At 52.2% G+C, this 21737-nt stretch overlaps 7 protein-coding genes across 7 annotated transcripts; 3 read left to right on the top strand and 4 right to left on the bottom strand.

Annotated features, from left to right (window-relative positions):
* Positions 1–452: 452 nt before the first annotated feature.
* NCU05150 (hypothetical protein) lies at positions 453–1166 on the bottom strand (the record flags this gene model as incomplete). The annotated part of the gene is made up of 3 exons (XM_951555.1): positions 453–727; positions 794–842; positions 1164–1166. 3 exons carry the CDS (start codon positions 1164–1166, stop codon positions 453–455), a joined length of 327 nt encoding a protein of 108 aa, XP_956648.1.
* A 1310-nt stretch (positions 1167–2476) lies between these two features.
* Positions 2477–5559, top strand: NCU05151 (phosphoketolase). The gene is made up of 2 exons (XM_951556.3): positions 2477–5214; positions 5282–5559. Exons 1-2 carry the CDS (start codon positions 2805–2807, stop codon positions 5317–5319), a joined length of 2448 nt encoding a protein of 815 aa, XP_956649.1. The 5' UTR covers positions 2477–2804; the 3' UTR covers positions 5320–5559.
* A 1247-nt stretch (positions 5560–6806) lies between these two features.
* Positions 6807–8537, bottom strand: NCU17135 (hypothetical protein). Its single transcript, XM_011396800.1, has 3 exons — positions 8121–8537; positions 7055–8056; positions 6807–6963 (listed from the first exon to the last, which is right to left on the bottom strand). The coding sequence occupies exon 2, from the start codon at positions 7910–7912 to the stop codon at positions 7610–7612; it is 303 nt and encodes a 100-aa protein (XP_011395102.1). The 5' UTR covers positions 7913–8056; positions 8121–8537; the 3' UTR covers positions 6807–6963; positions 7055–7609.
* Positions 8538–9396: 859 nt separating this feature from the next.
* On the top strand, positions 9397–10365 carry NCU05152 (hypothetical protein; the record flags this gene model as incomplete). The annotated part of the gene is made up of 2 exons (XM_951557.2): positions 9397–9766; positions 9875–10365. The coding sequence occupies 2 exons, from the start codon at positions 9397–9399 to the stop codon at positions 10363–10365; spliced, it is 861 nt and encodes a 286-aa protein (XP_956650.2).
* An 891-nt stretch (positions 10366–11256) lies between these two features.
* On the bottom strand, positions 11257–12485 carry NCU12132 (hypothetical protein). Its single transcript, XM_011396760.1, has one exon. The coding sequence runs from the start codon at positions 12031–12033 to the stop codon at positions 11605–11607; it is 429 nt and encodes a 142-aa protein (XP_011395062.1). The 5' UTR covers positions 12034–12485; the 3' UTR covers positions 11257–11604.
* An 821-nt stretch (positions 12486–13306) lies between these two features.
* On the top strand, positions 13307–15844 carry NCU05153 (carbohydrate O-acetyltransferase; the record flags this gene model as incomplete). The annotated part of the gene is made up of 3 exons (XM_951558.2): positions 13307–13470; positions 13536–13889; positions 14072–15844. 3 exons carry the CDS (start codon positions 13307–13309, stop codon positions 14976–14978), a joined length of 1425 nt encoding a protein of 474 aa, XP_956651.1. The 3' UTR covers positions 14979–15844.
* Positions 15845–15918: 74 nt separating this feature from the next.
* Positions 15919–20501, bottom strand: nca-3 (calcium P-type ATPase-3). The gene is made up of 3 exons (XM_951559.3): positions 19688–20501; positions 16965–19586; positions 15919–16909 (listed from the first exon to the last, which is right to left on the bottom strand). The coding sequence occupies exons 1-3, from the start codon at positions 19715–19717 to the stop codon at positions 16103–16105; spliced, it is 3459 nt and encodes a 1152-aa protein (XP_956652.1). The 5' UTR covers positions 19718–20501; the 3' UTR covers positions 15919–16102.
* Between the last annotated feature and the right edge of the window lie 1236 nt (positions 20502–21737).

Below are 21737 nucleotides of genomic sequence, written 5' to 3'. Positions count from 1 at the left end.
TGTCCCAATGCTACTGCCAAATCCCACTGAAGGGCTCCTCCATATGGGGGGGGTATCAATTTCCAGTGGTGTCTAGTGTAGCGCCCGAATAATGCAATGTCGTGTCAGTCATCTCCATTTCTAATCCATCCCCGTCTTTGATGCAAAATCCCCGCCGCCAACTCGGAAACAAGTGTAGAGGTATCGTAAAGTGCTCGCAAGAAACCACCAAATGCAATGCCCGAAACAAAAAGAAGAAAAATCATTAGAAGACGATGTCCTGTGTCCCCGAAGAAGTGAAGAGTTGAAGAAGGAATTGGGGAAAGTGGAAGTATCCCACTGTCCAGTCGGGTGTCGATCATGGCCCCCCGGTGTAAGCGCCCAGACGACCAAAGTGGTGTCTGACTGGCTGCAGAGAAATGCCCCTGGCTTGCGGGGGATGCGTCGACCCGATGGGGTGTGTGTTGAAGAACTCAGAGAACGAGCTTGTAGCGTTTGAATGCTGGTCTGGGGTCGTCTATCGACACCCCCTTCATGCTCACACACTTGGACTTCTTGGTGGCCTCCGAATGAGATGGGGATTTGGATCCCTCCTTGGGTTTGGGAGAGGATGGCTTTTTCGATTCATTCTTGGGAGAATTACGGTTGGCGTCCTTATACCTCGGAAGTATTCTTTGGTCTACTTCCCCATGACGTGCGTTGTCGGGGGGAATTACGGTTTTCTTATCGGAGTCAGGAGGTAGTTGTTCTTTAGGGTGCTAGTAGTTAGTATGCGTCTTGTGCGCAGATGATGAAATCTGGTGGGTGAGCTCACTGGCGAAATCATACGCGTTCATTATTTGAGCCTTGGATTCGGGGCTTGTCTGATTGGCTCAGTCAGCATTATGCAGAGAGACATGGGTGGAAGCGATATGCAGAAGAAATGCAAAGTTGTGCAGGTACTACAAGAATATCTCACATTTGTATTATCGTAATGTCCACTGAGCCCTTTAGGGTGAGGTCGTTTCTCGCCTTTTTTGTCTGATGAACCCTGAGAAAGTGGGGAGCACTGTCAGCGCCATTCGCTCTGTATGAGTGCTGCCAGCCAGCTGCAGCAGATGAGTGGTGTTTTTGGATGTCTGACAGGGGCAATCTGCGACCAAGTGGGCAATGTGACGTTGGAGGACACTCGGCCAGGTACGTACCATGGCTTCTGAATAGCTGCCAAAACACCAGAACTTGAGGTAGAATCACGATGAACGCAGCAAAAAAATGGCGAGTTTTGGAAGCAATGAGAGCGTTGAATTCGTTCGAGTTTGAGCTTTCTAGCTATCATAGCGATCCTTCTCTCTTATAGTCTTGTCCTCTCCCATACAAAAACAGCTTCTTTGTCCTGCACAGAGCATCCAAAACCCTCTGTACGGGCTATGAAATGGTGTTTCTTTGTTGACTTGCAGCAAAATGTCAACCAGATGGTCGTTTGAACTGCTCCTGACATGGAGGTGCAAGGCACCGCTGGCGGATTTCTTTGTTCTCAAAGTCTGCCATATGTACGTTGGTTTTGGCATCTGAAATAATGCTACCCTGAGCCAGGATCTACTGTTCAGCCATTAAAAGGGTCGCTCACAAGACTGGACCAAGCCAATCAGTCTCCTTTTGGGAACGGGATGTTGGTGTATCCTGGATCTTCAAAGGGGCTGAGATGTCCAAGTGGTGGTCCCATTGAAAGGATACGTACAGCAAGAGGCTCTACAGACATTGAAGTTTATTGAAGGTCAAGATAATAGAGTGTCTTGGAGAATAGTGTAGTCCTGGACTGCTGCCTTTGACATTCTACCACCAACAGGCAACCCTCTCTTTTCCGACTCCACTCGCCTCTTTGTTTTGCCCGTTGGTCACTTATGGTTTGTATTCAATGAGGAAATCCCATTGACCTGCCAGATTCCTGCTTTCTCAGCTCTTTCCCTGTGAGTGATCTTTGGCGATGCCGTTTGGTGTCCCCACTCACTTCTTGCGATTTCACCTGGAATTACTGGGACATGATGACATTGCTTTTAGGTCCAGCACCTTCATGCTCTTCATTGATACGCTTCCCATATGATAATACTCTTTTGTAACACATCTGAATGGGGTCTTTGTCTTGTTTACTGGGCTGGTTACCCCCTTTCCTGCACCATCGCTCCATGACCAGGTTGGTGGTAAGACGAGATGACAGACCATGTAAAACGAAACACAGGCGGGTTAGGGTACCAATGCCAGGAACAGGGAACGAATCTTGAAAGCAGGAACAGTACAATGATCGATACGATGAGTGGTCAACGAGTGGACCGGCACCAGTTCCCGTCGTTATCAGACGAACCCCGTCGATTCTTTATCGTCCCCTCCACCCCCACCTTCCACAGTGGACTAGGTACGTCATCGACACCAATTAGTGATAATTGTTAGTGTAATCCGTGTACCTTGATGTCCGCGCCGTCATCGCAAGCAATCCCCTCCTCTTTGCACTTTGTCGGATATTTTTTAAGACATTGCCCTGCACATCTTCACTTTTCATCTTCAAACAAACGTCCAGTTTGAGTTGTAAAAGACGCTAAACAAAGGCTCGGCCCGCACCTACAAAGCCCATTGTATACTTACCCCTTTGGATCCCGAATTTCTTGCATTGTCCCATCATTTTGCAAGCAAACAACAACACCATTCATTCCACATTCCAACCACCCACAGGCGCCACAAACGATTGACGTCTGCAAGGGAGAGCGCAATCACCACCAAACCCCCATCTTGCGGCTCTTTCGTCAAGACACCCCTTCCAACGACAGACCATCAAAGGTCGACACTCCGACAACATGGGCGGAACACAGATCACAATTCCCAACCCCCCTCCTCTACCATCCCACCTCCCCGACAATGTCCTCGACCTGGCAGTCCAAATTGAGCGCAAGAACCTCCCAGACAATGTCCGCGAGTCGCTGCGCGCATTCCAGCGTGCAGGATGCTACATTGCCGCCTCCATGATCTTCTTGCGCGACAATGTCCTCCTCCAAGACAAACTCCAAGTTTCGCACATCAAGCCCCGACTCCTCGGTCATTGGGGAACATGCCCCGGCCTAATCCTGGTCTGGTCGCATCTCAACGTCTTGATCCGCAACCATGACCTCAACATGATTTACGTTATCGGCCCCGGCCACGGCGCCCCTGCCGCCCTCGCCTCTCTGTGGCTCGAAGGCTCCCTTGAGCGCTTCTACCCTGGCGAATACGACCGCAATGCTACTGGTTTGCGCAACCTCATCACCCGTTTCTCTGTCCCCGGCGGTTTTCCTAGCCACATCAACGCTGAGACTCCAGGTGCGATCCATGAGGGTGGTGAGCTCGGATATGCCCTTTCTGTCTCGTTCGGCGCCGTCATGGACAACCCCGATTTGATCGTCACTTGTGTGGTAGGCGATGGTGAGGCGGAGACTGGCCCGACAGCAACCGCCTGGCATGCTATCAAGTACATCGACCCCAAGGAGTCAGGTGCCGTCATCCCCATTCTGCATGTCAACGGCTTCAAGATCAGCGAGCGCACCATTTTTGGGTGCATGGACGACAAGGAGATCGCCTGCTTGTTTAGTGGCTACGGATACCAGGTGCGCATTGTGGAAGACCTGGAGAACATTGATGATGACCTGCAAAGTTCGCTGGAATGGGCTCTAGTCGAGATCAAGAAGATCCAGAAGGCTGCGAGGGAGGACAACAAGCCGATTGTGAAGCCGAGATGGCCGATGATTGTCCTCAGAACGCCCAAGGGATGGACTGGTCCCAAGGAGGTGGAGGGCCAAATCATCGAAGGATCCTTCCACTCCCATCAAGTCCCCCTTCCTAAGGCTGGTAGTGATGAGAAGCAACTCCAGGCTCTAGACGAGTGGCTTTCCAGCTACAGGATCAGCGAGCTCCTTGATGATGAGGGCAAGCCTACTGAGGCCATCACTCGTGTCTTGCCCAAGGCAGAAAAGAGGCTCGGTCAACTCAAGATCACATATGACCCATACATTCCTCTGAAACTGATTGACTGGAAGCAGTTTGGCGTTCAAAAGGGCGTCGACGAAAGCTGCATGAAGAGTGCCGGCAAGTTCCTCGACAAGTTGTTCCAAGAGAACCCCAAAACCCTCCGGCTATTCTCCCCTGACGAGCTCGAGTCGAACAAGCTCAACGCCATCCTGGATCACACACAGCGCGACTTTCAGTGGGACGAGTTCTCGAGGGCACATGGCGGTCGCGTCATCGAGGTTCTCTCCGAGCACAATTGCCAGGGCTTCATGCAAGGATACACTCTCACGGGCCGCACCGCCCTCTTCCCCTCCTATGAGTCCTTCCTGGGTATCGTTCACACCATGATGGTGCAATACTCCAAGTTCGTCAAGATCGCGCGTGAAGTACCCTGGCGTGGCGACCTGGCCTCCATCAACTACATCGAGACTTCGACCTGGGCGCGTCAAGAACACAATGGCTTTTCCCATCAGAACCCCTCCTTCATTGGTGCTGTACTTAACCTGAAGGCCGAGGCCGCTCGCGTTTACCTCCCGCCCGACGCCAACTGCTTCCTCAGCACCGTGCATCATGTCATGGACAGCAAGAACAAGACCAACCTCATCATCGGCTCCAAGCAGCCCACGGCCGTCTACCTCTCTCCCGCCGAAGCAGCCGACCACTGTCGCCAGGGTGCCTCGATCTGGCATTTCGCCTCTTCCTCCGACCCCAACTCATCCGCAGGAGAGTCGGTACAAGACCCAGATGTAGTCCTCGTCGGCATCGGCGTCGAAGTTACTTTTGAGGTGATTAAAGCTGCTGAACTCTTGCGCTCCATTGCGCCCGCCCTCAAGATCCGCGTCGTCAATGTGACGGATCTGATGATTCTCATCGAAGAGTCCAAGCACCCGCATGCCCTGGCCAAGGCCAAGTTCATCGAAATGTTCACCGCCGACAGACCGGTGTTGTTCAACTACCATGGCTACCCGACGGAACTGCAGGGTCTCTTGTTTGGGAGGGAAAAGGCGGAGCGCATGGATGTCGAGGGTTACCAAGAAGAGGGAAGCACGACCACGCCGTTTGATATGATGTTGAGGAACCGGGTCAGTCGGTTCGATGTGGCGAGCTGGGCGCTGAAGAGGGGTGCGGAGAGGAATGCGGAGGTGAAGAATGATTTGGAAGGTTTGTTGGGTGACGTGGATAGGAGAGTGAAGGAGGTTCGTGAGTTTATTGGGAATGAAGGAAAGGGTAAGTCGAACCGAACCGGTGGAGAGTTGGTGGTGAGAGACAGAGTGCTGACGAGTGACACAAACAGATCCCGATGATATCTACCAACTGCCCAAGTTCGAGTAGAATTCCAACCCGCAGGAGCTGTTGAGAAGACTGAACCTTAATTATGGGAATTGTGGCTTTGGGGAGTCGTGGAGTTCCTTTTGTGCACCTCATGGGGAGGGGTTCTAATTGGTAAATTGTGGCCTGATGGGAGGCGTGAATTCGGGAGCGGAATTTGCGATCCCAGGACGTCGTGGTGTTATTAAATCAAAAAGTCTCTTTCAAAATAAGGATTCTTGAACATGCTTATTTTCTTCCTCCCTCATTCGAAGCACCCGGCTTTATCGTTTCGACATAGCAGCGAGACAGATCAGAGGGGCAGGCATTCTTGCTGCAGTGGAATACTTATCTAAGGTACTCTTGATGAGCCTCTTGGTAAGACCGGTTAGGTACTGTAGTGAGTTGAGGGATTATTTGTACCCAAAAGGGAATGTAGACACTGAATGTATAATACCTGATTGGTCACTCCGAGTGTTTTGAGGTTTGGACGGGACCGGCGGGAGCTCGGTCCACCCTCGACTCGATCCACCACCCGTTCGCCGAGACACCCACTGTAAGCCCCGATGGTATAGGGACTGGTCGATGGCATAACTGACCCCGATTTCGAGGCCGAAATTGAACTGTGACACGGGTACGACTTTTGTATTCCCAGGCTTTTTTTTTTTTTTTTTACTCCTCGTGTGGAACACACGATTATGGAACTGGTTACGGTCCAAAACCAGCCATCAATGGAAAACTCTTCTCAGTCGCTTCAGACATCAGACAGATCCAATTTCCCCCCCCCCCCCCCCTTTTTTTTTTTTCGTTTCTGTGAGCCCCCATCCGTTCCGTTCCAGCTTTCCCACATCCACTATCGTCACGGTGGTGTTTGACTTGTCCATATGAAGATAGTTACATAGGTAGCTTTGACCCGTTCAAAGACGTAACACTTCTTAATATATACAACTGCTGAACCAGCCAACTTGCAAGGGAACCCCCGTGCTTGTGATAGGTACCGATGATTACAGTGGGGTACGTCGCATGAATGGGACACCGTCATCAAGAGCTTCAGTCAGAGTATGAGGACAGCTAGATAGCGAGACAGTAAATAGAGACTTCGATCGATACGTTTCAATACCTACAAATGACGTACGCAAAGCCGGGTGGCTGACTATCCCACCGAATACGGTGCTCGAACCAGCCTTGACGTTCATGGGGCCGCGTGACCTCTGAAGGAGATAAGGCATGAGGTCAAAAGCCTACCTACATTGTGCTGCACTGTAGTATTGCTGAGAACCGCACTGGGAATCTGCGCCCTTCGACATTGGATGTTGGGTCCAGGAATGCCCGAATGTAAAGATTACATTGGATCAGACTAAAACTTCCATCCAATGTTGATTTGACATCCAATGTTGAATGCCCTACAAGTGGGAAAAAAAAAATACTTAGGTCATCTTCTAGGTGCCTCACCTTCTCATTTTTAGAAGGTTAGAGGTCTCTAGAATGCCACCTCTGGGGGGATCCTTCAATTTTTTTTTTGTTTTCCTTTTTTTTTCTCCTAAAATCTTTTCATAGCACTTACCCACTATACTATAGGGCTTTCAACATTGGAAGTCGAGGCGGTACCGCCTAAACATTGGATGTCTCCGGACGCATTTTTCCGCTATGGAAGACAACCAACATTGACTAGTTACGTCAGATACGGTTAATAAGTTGTCCTTCAAAGGCAAATTCCAAGAGCATCTTCCAGGGATGATTTCTGGGATTTGGTACATACTTGTGATCTTGCAAGACTTGGAAGAGGACGAGGCACGAGGTATCATCATCCAGGCATCCGTCAGCGAGGGCTTTCCTGGTTTGGTACTTGGATCATGGGTCGAACAGTGAAGTCGGAGCGCTTGTTTCCCTTTCAAGAGACAGAAACTGTCCCCCACAGAGACGATATAGGACAATTACAAGGGTTTGTGAGGCCACAGAAACCTGTGATGGGTATCAATCCCCTAATGCCTCTCTCTCTCTCTCTCTATCTCTTTCCAGGCCTTCAAGACAAAAAGATAGGCTTTTAAGACCAGGTGAAACGCTTGAGAGAAAGCCAAAATCTGTTAGTCTTCATAATCAGTAAAACTTTGGCTTTTCTGTACTGAAATAACAAACAAACAAACCAGGGCTGGACTGTCCTGCTGTCATTGAATACGTTTGTCTCTGAATCCCGGCCAGGGAGTATCAAGACTGTGTTGTTGGTTCCCCAAGGCCAAGAACCGACGAGACGCTTCTGTTGGTAGTGGTGGACCAAAATCCGCTGAGTCAAAGAGTATGGGCCTTTTAGGCAAGGTTATTGTCTCCCCGGATCTTGCATAGAGGCAGTCCTGGGCATGAGTGGACAGAGCGGGGGAGCTTTCCGAACAATCTTCATCCAATACGAGGTGGACCGAGATAACTCGACAGTTTCAATGCGGCATCGTAGGCCGGCAGGTAGAGCCGCTGCACCAGCAGACGGGAGGTGACGATTTTGGGATGGTGCCTTGATATGCGCTGTGTTGATACTCGGCGGCCAGGCCAGGCCGGCCCACTGGCGACATTCGACACGAGACTGTCCACGAGAACGGTATGGTGGAGAAATCTCCTGCACACACATAATGAATAATCGCTTTCAAATCATCGGTAATGGACCGTAGCTGAGGTGAACCTCTTGTACAAAGTCAGGTCCCACACGTTGATTCGTGAATTCGGAGATGTCGAGCACAGCGCTGGGGGTGAGAAGCATCGGTCGATAAAGGATCTGGACCTCTTCATCTTAGTCAATGCTAATATGTGTTGAATTAACAAGCTAGGGTTCTCTCTACCGTCCTCTGTTCCCGTTGAGGAGAGGTGGCAGGACAGACCTGGGATGTTCCAATGCGATGGCGAGGGAATCTTTTCTGGGCAAGGGCTTGAGACATTCATTACACGAACATCAACAATGGTGAATGCTTGCTCGTGTAACCCCGAGAGATCATGAAATTGGTATACCTAGGGGGTAAAAGGTTTGGGAAGAGAATTATTGCGCGAGGTGGTGGGTAGAAGGCCAAACGCAGCGCAGCATTCAGGGAAAAGGGCGGTGAATGCCACTGCATCGTCTACCTAATCGGACGTTCCTGACTGCCGTCATCTAAAATAAGTTTGCAGTAGGTCTCAACATGGAAGTGACTGTGCGTTCCGGAATGCGCCTTCCACCTGGCCCGACTCTGCAGCCTGCAACGGAAGGAACTGTAGTGGCAAACGGTCCGGTTGATGTTTTATACCAGGCAAGGGAACTGGCTGCCAGCTGCCAGGAGTTCTGAGTGTTGGACCATGCAGTGAAAGTTGCCTGTCTGTTCCCCGTCATCACAAACCTTGTGTTTTCCAACCCTTCAACTCGACCCCGGAAAACAAGGATTGCAGATCATACCCGCGCCCGAATCTTCAGCAGTACACGCTCCGCTGAAGCAAGATAGAGATCCAGATCCTTCGTCTTGCGCCAATTGACAAGACCGGTGAGTAAGCCGCGACCGAGTCAAATTGCCATTGATGAGGTTGCCAACTTTGGACCTTAAGCGAGACAAGCCTCGACAAGCGACACCACAAGCGCAGGCGATGATACCTGCATAGAGCACCCTTTACACTACCTGCTTCAGATTTATGCGTCCTTGCCGCCGTTTGCTCGGTTAACCCTGACAATCTAGGCCTTTCGTGCAGAGTCGCGGTGAAGTTTGACGCCGCCTGGAAACGTCACTCGTAATTCGTACTCCACTTGTATCGCCTGATAATAGAGAATACCGCTGACCGAGGACGCATCGGAAACAGTGTAAGGACGACTCCATTGCGGCTTCATGGTTGCTGGCACAGAGGTAGGTACACATCTCGGCGGATCGGAAGGTCTCATCGGCTTCCCGCGCCTCCCCGCCTTTTAGCGCCTACTATTGACGGTTCAGTGCCGCCTACAGCGCGCCCCCCACTGAAGCGCATCCGCCAACGTACCGAAACATCAAACATACTCGACAATCATCCCACGGGTTCATATGCACAGGCACTGCATCCGCGGTCCCGGCATCCGGTAACGAGAGAAAAAAAAAAAAAGAAAAAAAAGAAAACCAAGGGAAGATGATGCCCGCCATGCCGGTTGCTCAGGTCTTGGCCTGCATCTACTGCGGCTCCCAGCTCTGCTCAACCGCCTGTTACCCGACTCACAAGGACCAATACACCTGTCACGTCTGGCGCTGCCCTGGACGGAACCCTGTAGCGCTTGTGCAGCTTCCGAGCGCTGCCACCAGCCACGCCGCCGTCCAAGCCCAGGGACGCGGGACCAGCCGTCCAGCACCAGGAACCTACACGAACGTGCCGACGACGACCACCTTGACCTACAACAATTACCTACCCACGAACCCTCAATTCGAGGTCTCCCCACCCGCAAGGCATAGTGTCGTCGCCGACACGTTTCGGGGTGGACCGCACGAGCATTCTCCTTACCAAGGCATGTGGGTGGCATGTGTGAAGTGGGAGGCAGGGGTCTCTTTTGAATGAAATTGGTTCCGAAAAAAGAAATATCCTTCCTTCGCTAACTGTCATGTATGCGTCATAGGCTCCAAAACTGCAAGCAATCCGAGCCCGCCCGGCGCCGTTATTAATGACTCTCCGAACCCATCAGGTCAGCAGACACAGGAACAAAGCAATCAGACTTTTCGGGCCTCTCAACCTCCCCAAACCGAAAGGGCAGCTGGTCCTGAAACTAGCACTAGCGGCGATCCGTCTGTCACCAATTGGACTTCAGACTTCCGCCGTGGTTTTGAAACGGGGATCGCCATGGGCACGGGCATGGGTTTAATGTTTGCTATGGGTCTCCCGCTAGCGCGCCCACAGGAGACTCGCCAAGGTTGCCGAGGCGAGCGTGACAGCGCTGCCGGGAGCCACTCGAGCCACTCGCTGTGCAACATTGCGAACGCCATGATCGATACCCGTTCCGATGACGCCAGCGACGACGCCCAAGGTCGTCCGGTGGAGAGGAGTGAGCTCCCCGCCAACAGGCCGGACGAGGGGGAGGCCAGGGTTGGCCGGAACTTGAATGTGAATTGATGAAACCAGGCGCGGTGATTACCAATTACTGACTTGATCCCAATCGTGTCAGCGTACCGTGGCTGTGGATTTGGGGTGCGGGATGGGCGGGAGTGCGAGATCGCATGGGTTTACGGTATTTACTGCATTGAGCACCGCGAAGGGGTTGCTTTTTGTCGCTGATGGTTCAAAACTCGGCCGAGGGTAAGACACAATGATGGTCGAGTGGGGGTTCAGGTGTGTACATATGTACACTACACTACATGCAGCGTGGGATGGGAGTCGCCGAGCATCTAGGAATGCCAAGGGAGCCACATCTGGAGAACCACTTAGAGAAACTCCTCCGCTATGGATGCCGTATGTAAATCATCCTGGCTTGGAGACGCCCGCAGAGCAACCGGAACAGGCGGATGGCCCGACCGGATGGAGCCTTTCCACGCCTACATTAGGTCGAGCTTTTGTGGCCCGTGGGGAGGGTCTGGGGGGGGGGGGGGGGGGGGGGACCGCTAGCTAAGTACACTGCCTACCTTACCTACCCTGACCGGTGAATCCAAAAGAAAAAAAAAGAAAGGAAAAAGGAAAAAAAAAAAAAAAAAGAACAGTACACACACGATCACGTTTTTTTTTGGACAGCCCGTGTGTAGTCTTTTCTTGGAACGACCTGCCTGGGTAACACCCTCATCATGTTGTATCATGAAAATTCCATCAAACAAACTCTGCTAACCAGCTATGTACTATAGCGGCATGGCACCGGAGCCTTCTTTTTTCGTCACACAAACGCACACCTTGGCAAAAGTGGAGAGGATGCGACGGTCCAATCTGCCTTGTCCTCCCGACCCCGAACAGGACGCTTGGTGGTAACAGTTGATCTAATCTTGACGGCGCAGTGCATGCCGCCTGCACTCGTTTGTCCTTTTCTGTCCCGCCGATGCGTCCGTCTGTCTCTTTGGGTGAAAAGCGAGCTGACGCCGCTGCTCTGTGAGTGGCATAGGTGCCCGCCCTGGCGTACAGACTGTAACCCCGGGCCGTCTGTTGCAGTCTCTGCTTCTGCCGCGAATGCTGCTTGGCGGCGCTGGGGTCTGGGGGATCCAGACGCTGTGTTGGGCGGCTGAGGGACTTTTGGACGCACGATGCATCATTTTTTCAGCTCCGGAGTTATCCCTTTGGGAACAAAGGGCAGCCGTATTAGGCTTGCGTCGGTGGTGTCGTCGCGTGCATGGAACGGTACGGCATGGACGGGGTTGGTCCCCGAACCCCTGACTAATGCCAGGGGGGAAGATGGTGGACATGGATCCGCTGCCATGCGCTTCTGCACGTCTGCACGCGACACCTAACAACTGCAGCAAAGCGTGCCGGAAGGGCGGAAGTGGCCCCGGGGCGACAACAAGGTTGAACCTTTTTCGCGGAGGTCACACGGCGGCAAGATGCCTCCTTTTTGGCCCAATTCCAGGCTTCCAGAAGCATCCGAACATGTGCGAAACGCGGTCGGCGATATGCGATCTTTTCACGCTTGATCCATGCCGGTTTCCACCCATCTACCTTTTCAGCTCCATAGCTTCGCGACACACACCAAACCGAAGCAAACGGCCACATGGGATGGGATTTGCCATGACACGCAGCAGAACAAGCAACGAAGCAGTAGTGTGTATGTAGTATGTACGTATGCGCGCACCATACTACATACTGCATAGTAGGGTCGTGGTCGGTGATAAACGGCAGCTACACTACACAGCGCTAGACCAGCCAGGGGTAACAGGGTTGGGCCCCATGCGGAGTCCCCCCCGAAAGGAGTTCGTCCATGGGCGAATTTCCTGATCGCAATGCAAGCAACACCGGCCTCCTTCGTTTCCTAATGACACCGTCAGCGACACAAACCTCAGCATTAATACCAACAATATGCCATCATTACTCAGCGAAGCGGCTATCTGCAGGCTATCGTCCGAGCTTACGTATCATTACATATGTCTACCCCGTTATTTGCGGCCTCGTATCGTGCAACTCGTGGCTTCGCTTCGGGGTAAGACGTTCATGGGTTTGCCGTGTTGGTGGTGGTTTGGTTACACCTACAAGTCCGCTAAAAAGGGAATAATGCCATGGCTGGAGAAAGGCACAGCAGCGGTCCAAAGCGTATACATACATGCATATATACCACTATGAGCTCCCCCATCAGTTCCTCGTGTGCTTTGCAGGTCCTACACTACACTAGCATCATCATCATCATCATCATCACCCCCGTATCAAGCTCCCCTGTGCAACCCACCTACCCTCGTCGACTCCAACTTCCTGACGACACACGGCCACGAGAAAAAGCTGGTTCCGACTTCCGAGGCTTGGCTAAAAACAACCACACTGTTGATTTTTTTGGGCTTTGTCACCCCCCCTGGAATTTTTGGTGTCCCGTCATCTTGGACCCGTCTACCCCTGTCCGGGGAAGTGATCGAACCCATCCGTGGGGTCAGCCTAGCCATCCAGGGCCGCCCAGAACAGATCAAGAAGAGGCCCGTCCCAACTAAGTCCGGGCTTCTCGTACCAAATCTCGCCAAACCCTTCGTGGCCCGGGCAAGTTTGGAATTTGCACCAGGAGTGGCAAGGCGTCAATCCTCATTTTACAAATCGGTAGATTCACTTCAGGGACAAAGCCTGCTCTCCCCCATCCATTCGAAACCATTTTGATTTTTGTCTGGCATAATTTTGCACCCGCAAAATCACATTTTGACAACTATTTTACCAAACACCGACCCATTTTTCCCTCGGCACAGCGGCCACACCAACTACATAACACAACCCAAGCCGCAACTAACTGCCCTCGACTACATACATCCTTCAGCCGCCAACCGAATACATACACCAAACTTTCCTTTCTTAGCGGTCAACCGCCCTACTGCTTCACTTCACACACACACACACACACAGACAGACACAGACAGACACACACAGACACACACACACACATACACATACAATGGATAATATCGATAAACAACATCTAGGCGCGGCAGGGGTATCCTTCCCTGCCGGCCTTGACGACTTCCGCGCCGCTAGGGATCGGTGCGCTCACGCCTGTAGACGCTTCAACAGCATGCCTGAAGATGCTACACCAGATGTTCGAACAAGCCTCTTTCTCGAGTGAGTCTGCTATGAGATGCAAACATCAGATGTTGATCATCACAGTGTGCTAACACGTTTGATAGCATCATCCGACCGGCTCGGAACAGGAAAGAAGATGGCGCTATTACCCATGACATGACTTTCCGCGACCCAACCCTCAAGGCTCTTACTCCCTTTGTCAAGCCCCCATTTTTCGTCGACTATGGGTTGCGTCTTCGGGTAGGAGGCTCGACCTTCATTAACCGGGGCTGTTTCATTATGGACACGCCCGTGGCCGACGTCACGATTGGTGAGAACTGCAACATTGGACCTCACTGTACGCTAGTAAGCGTCGGCCACCCAATTCACCCAGAGGCTCGGGAATCGCAAAGGAGCAGCATTGGAAAGCCCATCACCATCGGCAATGGCGTGTGGATCGGAGCCAACGTTACCATCTTGTGAGTCTTCCCTCATCATCGCTCGTTTTGCTTTTTCCCCCTTTATTGTTTTTTTTTTCTTTTCTGTGGAGACTTGTTCTCATCTCCTTTTGTTTACTTTCCCCTGCATCGGACCCACCCCCTTTTCTGCCCTACCAAGGTTTCCCCTACTAACATCAGCCCCCCTCTTTCCCCCAAACTAGAGGCGGCGTAACCATTGGCGACGGAGCCGTCATCGGCGCCGGTTCCGTAGTAACCAAATCCGTGCCACCACTCCACCTCGCCATCGGCGTTCCCGCCCGCTTCCGCCCCCTCGCCGAAGTCCCCCGCAAACTCGACGCCGGCTCAACCGTCGATTCCCTCAAGGAGGCTCTTGCCTGTGGTCGCTCCTCCTTGTCTTCCTCACCGCTCAGCTCACAACAACAACAACAACAACAACAGCCATCTTTCAATACTACTGCGGGCAGCTACCACCACCACTATCAACAACAACAACAACAACAACAACAACAACAACAACAACAACAAAACCGACTATTAACCCAAAGCCAAGCCGAAGAACTCGACCGCCTCGCCAAGTTGTGCGTCAACCCGGCCCTCATGCGCGCCGCCACCAACGAATCCCACTATCACTTCTCCAGCCACCAGTCCATGCTTACCGAGCTCCGCTACACCGCCGGCGCACAGCAGCTCAAGCTCCGCAAGACCGAAACGATTAGTCCGAGCGATATGCCTCGTGTGGACATGACGCAGTTTGCTGCGTGGCAGTCTCACTCATCATCATCATCACAACAGTGCAGCAGCAGCAGCAGCAGCAACGGTGTTGGCGGCTCATCAAAGGAAGCTGGTGGTGGTTCTTCTTCATCAGTGCATGGAGGAGCGGGAAGGGAAAGGAGGGTGTCGAGGATCGTGAGGGCCGAGTTGACGGCCATTGCGACGGTTACGGTGGTGGCGCTGCTGCTGATTGTCGGCATCTTCTTTGCGGGCGTGCTGTTGGGGGCCAAGAGGATCACGATTGTGGTGGATGCGGTGGCGCCGGAGGAGTTGAGGAAGTTTGGTGGTGGTGGTGGTGGAGGAGTGGGAGGGGTGAATTTGGTGAGGGGGCTGTAATGCAAGTTCGTGCGGTCTCCCCGAGGAGGGATCCTTGGGTCTTCCAAGTCAAGTCCGGGAGACTCGGGGCAGCAAGAGGTTGGTTGGTTGGTCGCATTCTGAGGCGTTTGTTTGATTTCTTTTCTTTTGGTCATGCTTTTTTTTTTTTTTTTTTCACAGCGTGGGTTACTGGTTGGATATACCCATTGGTTGGTTAAGGTCGGAGATGGAAACGCGCGAGATGGCGGCATCCAAGGGCGGGTGTTGGGTTTCCCCATTTTATTTGCGTCCTGTGTCGTGTGGCTGGGGTGTAGATGCATTGTCATTTGGTGTTTTCGGTTCTTCCTTTTTTTCCTTTTTTTTTTTTTCCATCCTGGCTCCTGTCTCATACTCACATTTTGTCCCCTTCAGTCACTCCTTTCTTTTTGTCTTACTACACTTGTTCTAATATCTGGGGTCACCTTATACATCACATCATCTGTAATATCGTCGGGCGAGGAATGTCGGAAAGGGAGAGAGAGAGGTCTGGAATGGGAGGGAGGGGGCCGAGAGCGAAAAGTCAGGGAGCCAACAGGTTTTGGTGTCCATACGACGACGGTGGCGGCGGCGACAGGCGGGACGGGACGGACGGACGGACGGACGGAGTTCTATGGCATCGACATGGGGCCTCCAACAAATGCTGCTGAGCGGCAAAAGCAACAACGAAACATGGAAGGGAGGGAGGGACAACAACATGGACAGGCGTCGAATCATCGTTTTTGGAAAAGAATCTTATACCCCCTCATGGCAAATGGGCAACTGGATTGCTGTTTTTTTTTGCCTACACGTGTGCTATCACGTGTGTATTGATTACTTTATAGGATATATGTACTTTTAGTCTTAATCACATTCGTTTCTGGTTGGCGGTACCTTTTGGCTTCATGATTTCGTTACAATCAGCAAAAGAATACTGAAACACCGCTGTTGCACTAAAGATAAAAACGTATTCATGTTCTCTAACACTAACAAAGACACACCCCGAATCATTCGTAATCGTGTAGACATAAACTACCAACTCCCTACTCCAACTTCTTATTCTATCAGCTAGCCTTACCCTTTCTTTTTTTCGTAGAGAGCCTCCGAATAGGTCTTACCTTCCCGTCCAACTAAGACCAACTCCTCCCCAACCTTGAACTATGCACTCTCGCCCTCTGTCCTCTCAAACCGGTATGCACCCTGCCCGGCGGCAGGGGCGGCCTGTCCACTGGCTGCTTCTCCTGATCCTCTCCCTCCTTCTTCTTGCGCTTCAAGATCTTGGGGATGGGAATATGCACGTGCGGCATCATGGCTTCAGCCCAGCGGTCGGGGAATTTGCGGATCAAAGCACCCCAGGGGATGGAGATGGCGCCGAGTCCGATAGACATGCCCCATTCCTTGCCGTTCAGACGAGTAATCTTGAAGGCTTCCCCGCCGACGAAGATGATGAGAACTTGGCCGCCAATCATGATGGCGTTGATGGCCCAGAAGAAATAGTTGCGCGTGATACCCTCAAAGATATTGAGCTTGTTGTCGAGACGGCGGTTGTTGAGTTCGTTGAAGATCTGGAGCCAGACAAAGGTGTTGAAGACGAAGGTGCTGTGACGTTTGGATTCCGTGGGGTCAGACATGTTGTAGCCGAGCAGAGAGCGGCCGCCAAAGTAGAGGCAGAGAGTGATGGCCAGCTGGGCAATGGCCTGTCCGATAATTGTCTTCCACATTCTGATCGTGATTAATGGCGCAGATTTGCGATCTGGCTTGCGGTCGAGAACGGTGTGTGACGGAGGATCGGTTGCCAAAGCAAGGGCCGCGAAGGTGTCCATGATCAGATTAACCCAGAGAAGTTGAACTGCGTTTAAGACGGACTGTTCTTCGTCGTTGGAAACGGCGGAGATGAAGGTCAAGGCTACGGCCGTGATATTGACCGTAAGTTGGAACTGTACGCCTCTTGTTAGCTACTACCTCACTCCGGACACAGAGCACATCGCTTACCTGCAAGAATTTCTTCACAGCATCATTTACCGCACGACCCCAGCTAATACCCTTGACAATAGACGCAAAGTTGTCGTCCATCAAAATAATAGATGCAGCCTCTTTTGCAACTTCCGTCCCAGCAATACCCATGGCAAAGCCGATATCCGCCATCTTGAGAGCTGGCGCGTCATTTGTTCCATCGCCCGTAACCGCCACCGTCTCACCCAGTTCCTTGAGAGTACGAACGAGGATTCTCTTGTCTTCAGGGCTCGAGCGAGCGAGAACCTGCAAGTGCGGTACGACTTCCTTGAGCTTATCTTCGGACAGCCTTCGGAAAGCAGGACCCTCCATGGCCATTCCGCCCTCTTCGGGTTTGTAAATACCGCATTCCTTCGCAATTGCCTTGCCAGTCAAGAGATTGTCGCCGGTGACCATACGGACGTACACGCCGGCGCGTCTGCAATCCTGGATGGCGTCAATGACCTGCGGGCGAAGGGGATCTTTGATGCCAAAAATGGCTACGAGCGTCATGTCATGGTGGACTTTTGCAAATTCGTCGGCCGTCAATTCTCCGTGGCCACTAAGCTCCGGAGGCGGCCAGTTATCGAAATCGCGGTAAGAGGAACCAATCGTACGAAGGGTTTGGCCAGCATATGAGGAGATCGTGTGCAAGAACATCTTGCGATCCGCATCGGTAAGCTCGGCAGTACGCAACTCATCCTCGCTCGGGTTGGCGATGACCGTGTTACATCTCTCGAGGAGAAGCTCGGAAGCACCCTTGACGTATGCGCGATACTTGCCATTGGGAAGCCTAACGACGGTAGCCATCAACTTGTACTTTGAATCGAAAGGAACGACCTGGACAACATCAGCATTCTTGCGCTCCTCCTCTACCGGTGCAGCGCCGAGATGATCACGGCAGAAAGTGAGCAAAGCGACTTCCGTCTTGGACCCAATGAATGTCTTCTCGCCATCCTCATCACCCTCAAACGCGGTCGAGTTGACAGCATTGGCTTGGTTGAGAATCTTCTTGGTAGTCTTGCTGAGTTCCCTGATGAAATTTGCCACAGGCACATTGGGCACAGTATTTGGCGCCTCCGATCCGTTTGCGCCATTATTGATCTTCTCTTTGTCCGAGTCGGGTTCCTCCAGCGGTTTATCCGTGCCACCAAAGCTGAGACTTTTGCCAAGAGTGGTAGCAACCACGGTCATCTTGTTTTGAGTCAGGGTTCCCGTCTTGTCGGAACACACGGTTGTCGCGTTACCCATGGTCTCACAGGCCTTGAGTACGCGGACAAGATTGTTGTCCTTCATCATCCGAGTGGTTGCAAACGCGAGGGCTAGCGTAACAGCCAAGGGAAGGCCTTCTGGGACTGCAACAACAACGACCGTGACAGAGGTGATGAAGAGGCGCAGAAAGGTCTGTCCTTTTTGGTCTGGCGAATCGTGGTTGTGCGGTAACTGGACACAGAACTTGATAAACAACACGATGAAGAGAATCAGCGCTGCGCCACCACCAAATTTGGCGATCCAGTCGGCGAGCACATTTAGCTTCTGCTGCAGCGGGGTATCTTCCTGCTCGGTTTGCATGGCCATGGAGATTTGGCCGTAGCTCGAGTAAACGCCTACGGCTGTCACGAGGAACGTGCCGGTTCCCTCGTTTACTTTGCTGCCAGAAATGATGAACGGGTCAAGCTTGTGGATGTCCTCTCTGGGAGGCTTTCCATCGGCGATGTCTTTCAGGGCAGCAAACACTTCGTCGGCGGGCGTCTTCTTGAGCAAGTCGGATTCACCTGTGGCGGAGGATTCGTCGCATTTGACACCATGGCCACTGATAAAGATGCCGTCAACGGGAATAAGGTCCCCCGCGAACAGATGCATTACGTCGCCCACCATGACGTCGAAAACCGAAATTTCAACAGACTTTCCGGAGCGGATCACCTTGACGGTACGGTCGTTGTGTTTCTTGTTGAGCTGGTTGAACTGCCTTTCCATCTGCCAGTCGTTGATCGTGCCCACTAGCACGACAATGATGATAGCCACCATGATAGCCACGCCCTCGACCCATTCCACTTTTGCTTCTCCTGGTTCGTGTTTGCCGCCAAAAGTCTGATATAGGCCAAGCGCCAGGGAGACGACAGCAGCAATGGTAAGCAGGATCAGCACCTTGTCGTTGTACGTGGTCCAAGCTAGTTGCAGGAGTGTCTTGCTCTTCTTCTCGGGTAATCGGTTTTCTCTGTAGACGCGCCGGCGGTCGGCGTAATTACTCCCTGCCTTGTGATCGAGAGGAAGCGGCTCCGGGACAGATGCATCGTGCTTGCCTGACGCAAATGGCTCATTGTCGCCATGCTGGCCGTACTGCGGCGTTCCTGGGGGGGCGACATCCTTGAAGGCGATGGGACCATCGACGTGCTTCTCGTCGGCGCTGAGACCGGTGTTGCGATTTGTGTGGAGCCCTTTCTCCAGGCCCTCCAGGCCGCCGAGGGCGTAAAAAGCATCGAGGCTTTTGGGGTTAAGTAGTTTTGCAAGATGGCCTGGCGTGAAGGCGAAGGGGTTATTCTCAACTTTGAACAGTCCTTCCTTGCCGGGATCCGGGGTTAGGGCGTCATTCACGTTTAGGTGGAAGCCCTCGCGTTTGGGCTGTGGCAAAGCAAAGATGGTCAGTCCCCCAATGTTGATGTGGTGTTGCGTCAGAAGGTCTGCAAAGGGGACGCGTTTTTAGGGTGAATACAGGGACATACCTGATTGCCCTGCGGCTCATGGTCCGCCATGAGCGCTGTTGAGTAGACGTCTTCTTTCTAGTCGATGCTCGATAAATCGATACCTCAGCTGAGTGTGGGTTGAGAAAAAGGCAAAAGAGAAGTGAGGAAAGAGGAGAGTAAGAGAAGAGAGTTGACGAAAGCAGTGAAGCAGATGGCCCGGGCTGTACCACGTCGTATCCCTGGGAATGACGTGGTGCCGTGGTTTGACTACAGGAAGCACAAACCACACCACAGGGCAAGTTGGAGCACCGGTAGGTACCCTCCGCCCGCTATATGGGATGGGATGAACAAAGAGGTCCGGGAGCTCTGGACGTGAATAAGCTCAACCGAAGGGCCAAGGTGCACAGCAAGGCATAGCCAAGAGGAGTGCCTACCTACAGTAAGTAGGTAGTAACAAGTGGAATGGAAGGATGTCGAGATAAAAACTAGAGGTGCCTCTGGCAAAATGAGGCGGTTTCTCTTCAATCATTCGGTCATTTCCTTGCACACAAACAAGCCACATGGATGGATGCCTGGGCCTTTGCGCTTTCCCTCAATGCATTGTTTGGTAGGAAATGCGGTTTAGTACTGTAATTACCCAACTTCCACACGGGCCTTGTCGAACGGAAGGCGCGTTAAAAAGTGAGGCTCGATCACCCGTTCCCTTGGCCGAGTTGGGAAAGACTGCTCGGGCAGTGTGATATCGAATTGTATCTCATGGGCCTATAGCCCCAATCAAGGGGAAAGAAGGCAGCCTCGATGAATTTGATTGCGCTTGGCACTCAACATCCGTTGGCTTTGAGAAGTCGTGATTTCTTTAGATGACCTCAGGAACAGAAAGGAAAAACGGCGGTTTGTTCGCTAATACGAGTCTAATGCAGGAGTGCATCAAGGTCAGGTGTGCTGCTGAGCTTGCTGAAGCTTGAGCCTGTGAGGTGAGAATGCGCCTGTTCAGTCATAATTCCTGCGAGGTTACGCACGATTTGTGGGGAAATTGCTTTACCGTTAGACGTACTTCGGACTCGCTTCCGCTGTTTTCGCCCTGACTTTTGTTGAAAAGCAAGCCCAGTTACCAGTAACCCCCTTTACAATTGTAGACAACGGACAGTTCATCCTGCTTAATTGTTCCTCATTTCAATGCAACAAGGCCAAGACTGACTGGGCGCATCGAGGAACAAAGAGCCAGGTCGAATTAAGCTCAGCTGTTTCGAGCAGGGGTGCACCTTTTACCACTAATCTGGCAGCTTTGACCAATGAGATGTGTTAAACTAGAAACCCGCTGGTCGCACCTTGTCCCCAGATCGACAGCGTGAAAATGCGGAGGAGAGACATCTTCAACTCCGGACCTGGGAGGCCTCCTTTGCAATAATTGACTGTCGAATGCGCATTGTTCGACAGTCCACCTTTCGGGCTCAAAAAGACTGGCAGTCATTAGTCGACAGGGAATTGGGAAAGGCCAACGCCTACATTGACGTTGGATGCTCCAACCTATTGGGTTGATGTTTGCCAAGATGCCAGGGGCTATGCTCGCAATTGCCCGTTGGGTTGAGGAATCGGGACACTCGAGCGACCAGACCGAGCGAGCAAAGGAAAACCACGGGAACGGATATTCAGGTTTTAAGGTGACGGTGAGCAGCTGCAAGTTATCGGACTTTTGAAAACTTGAAACTTTAGGTTTACTTTGAGTTATGGGTCGGGTGTTTGGGCGTGGGTGCCGTCGGTGGGGTCCGAATCAGGTGTAGTACCACCCACCACTGCATCTGGTACGTACCGATAGGTAGACATCACCGCAACCTGGAGCCTGGAATGCATCGCTTCCCTTCTTGTTGATAGCGATAAGGTTTCCAAGTTCCAACGGCGTTGCACTGGACTGCATTCCTTCTTCCACTTTGCATTTCCAGACGCGTTACACGGCGCGTGCTGATGCCGTTCCCCGTTCGACGAGAATGTCACTGCTGCGTGTAGAACATACATCGATGACCGCCCCTGATGTCATTTGTACCACACATCGCTGAAAGCTTGACTGACTGATTGTCACCGGCCGGGCAGC

The sequence above is a fragment of the Neurospora crassa genome, linkage group VI (genome assembly GCF_000182925.2).
Source record: "Neurospora crassa OR74A linkage group VI, whole genome shotgun sequence".
NCBI lineage: Eukaryota > Fungi > Ascomycota > Sordariomycetes > Sordariales > Sordariaceae > Neurospora > Neurospora crassa.
This window is presented reverse-complemented; position numbering and strand designations above follow the sequence as displayed.

What these genes read in the sequence shown, in the direction of transcription:
- NCU05151 (XM_951556.3), top strand. Translation starts at nt 2,805, where the DNA reads ATGGGCGGAACACAGATCACAATTCCCAACCCCCCTCCTCTACCATCC. An exon ending in TATTGGGAATGAAGGAAAGG is followed by an intron (nt 5,215 to 5,281) that starts GTAAGTCGAACC and finishes TGACACAAACAG; the next exon opens with ATCCCGATGATATCTACCAA.
- NCU17135 (XM_011396800.1), bottom strand. Translation starts at nt 7,912, where the DNA reads ATGTGTGTGCAGGAGATTTCTCCACCATACCGTTCTCGTGGACAGTCT.
- NCU12132 (XM_011396760.1), bottom strand. Translation starts at nt 12,033, where the DNA reads ATGCAGTATGTAGTATGGTGCGCGCATACGTACATACTACATACACAC.
- nca-3 (XM_951559.3), bottom strand. Translation starts at nt 19,717, where the DNA reads ATGGCGGACCATGAGCCGCAGGGCAATCAG. An exon ending in ATGAGCCGCAGGGCAATCAG is followed by an intron (nt 19,587 to 19,687) that starts GTATGTCCCTGT and finishes GCTTTGCCACAG; the next exon opens with CCCAAACGCGAGGGCTTCCA. An exon ending in CTGTGAAGAAATTCTTGCAG is followed by an intron (nt 16,910 to 16,964) that starts GTAAGCGATGTG and finishes AGAGGCGTACAG; the next exon opens with TTCCAACTTACGGTCAATAT.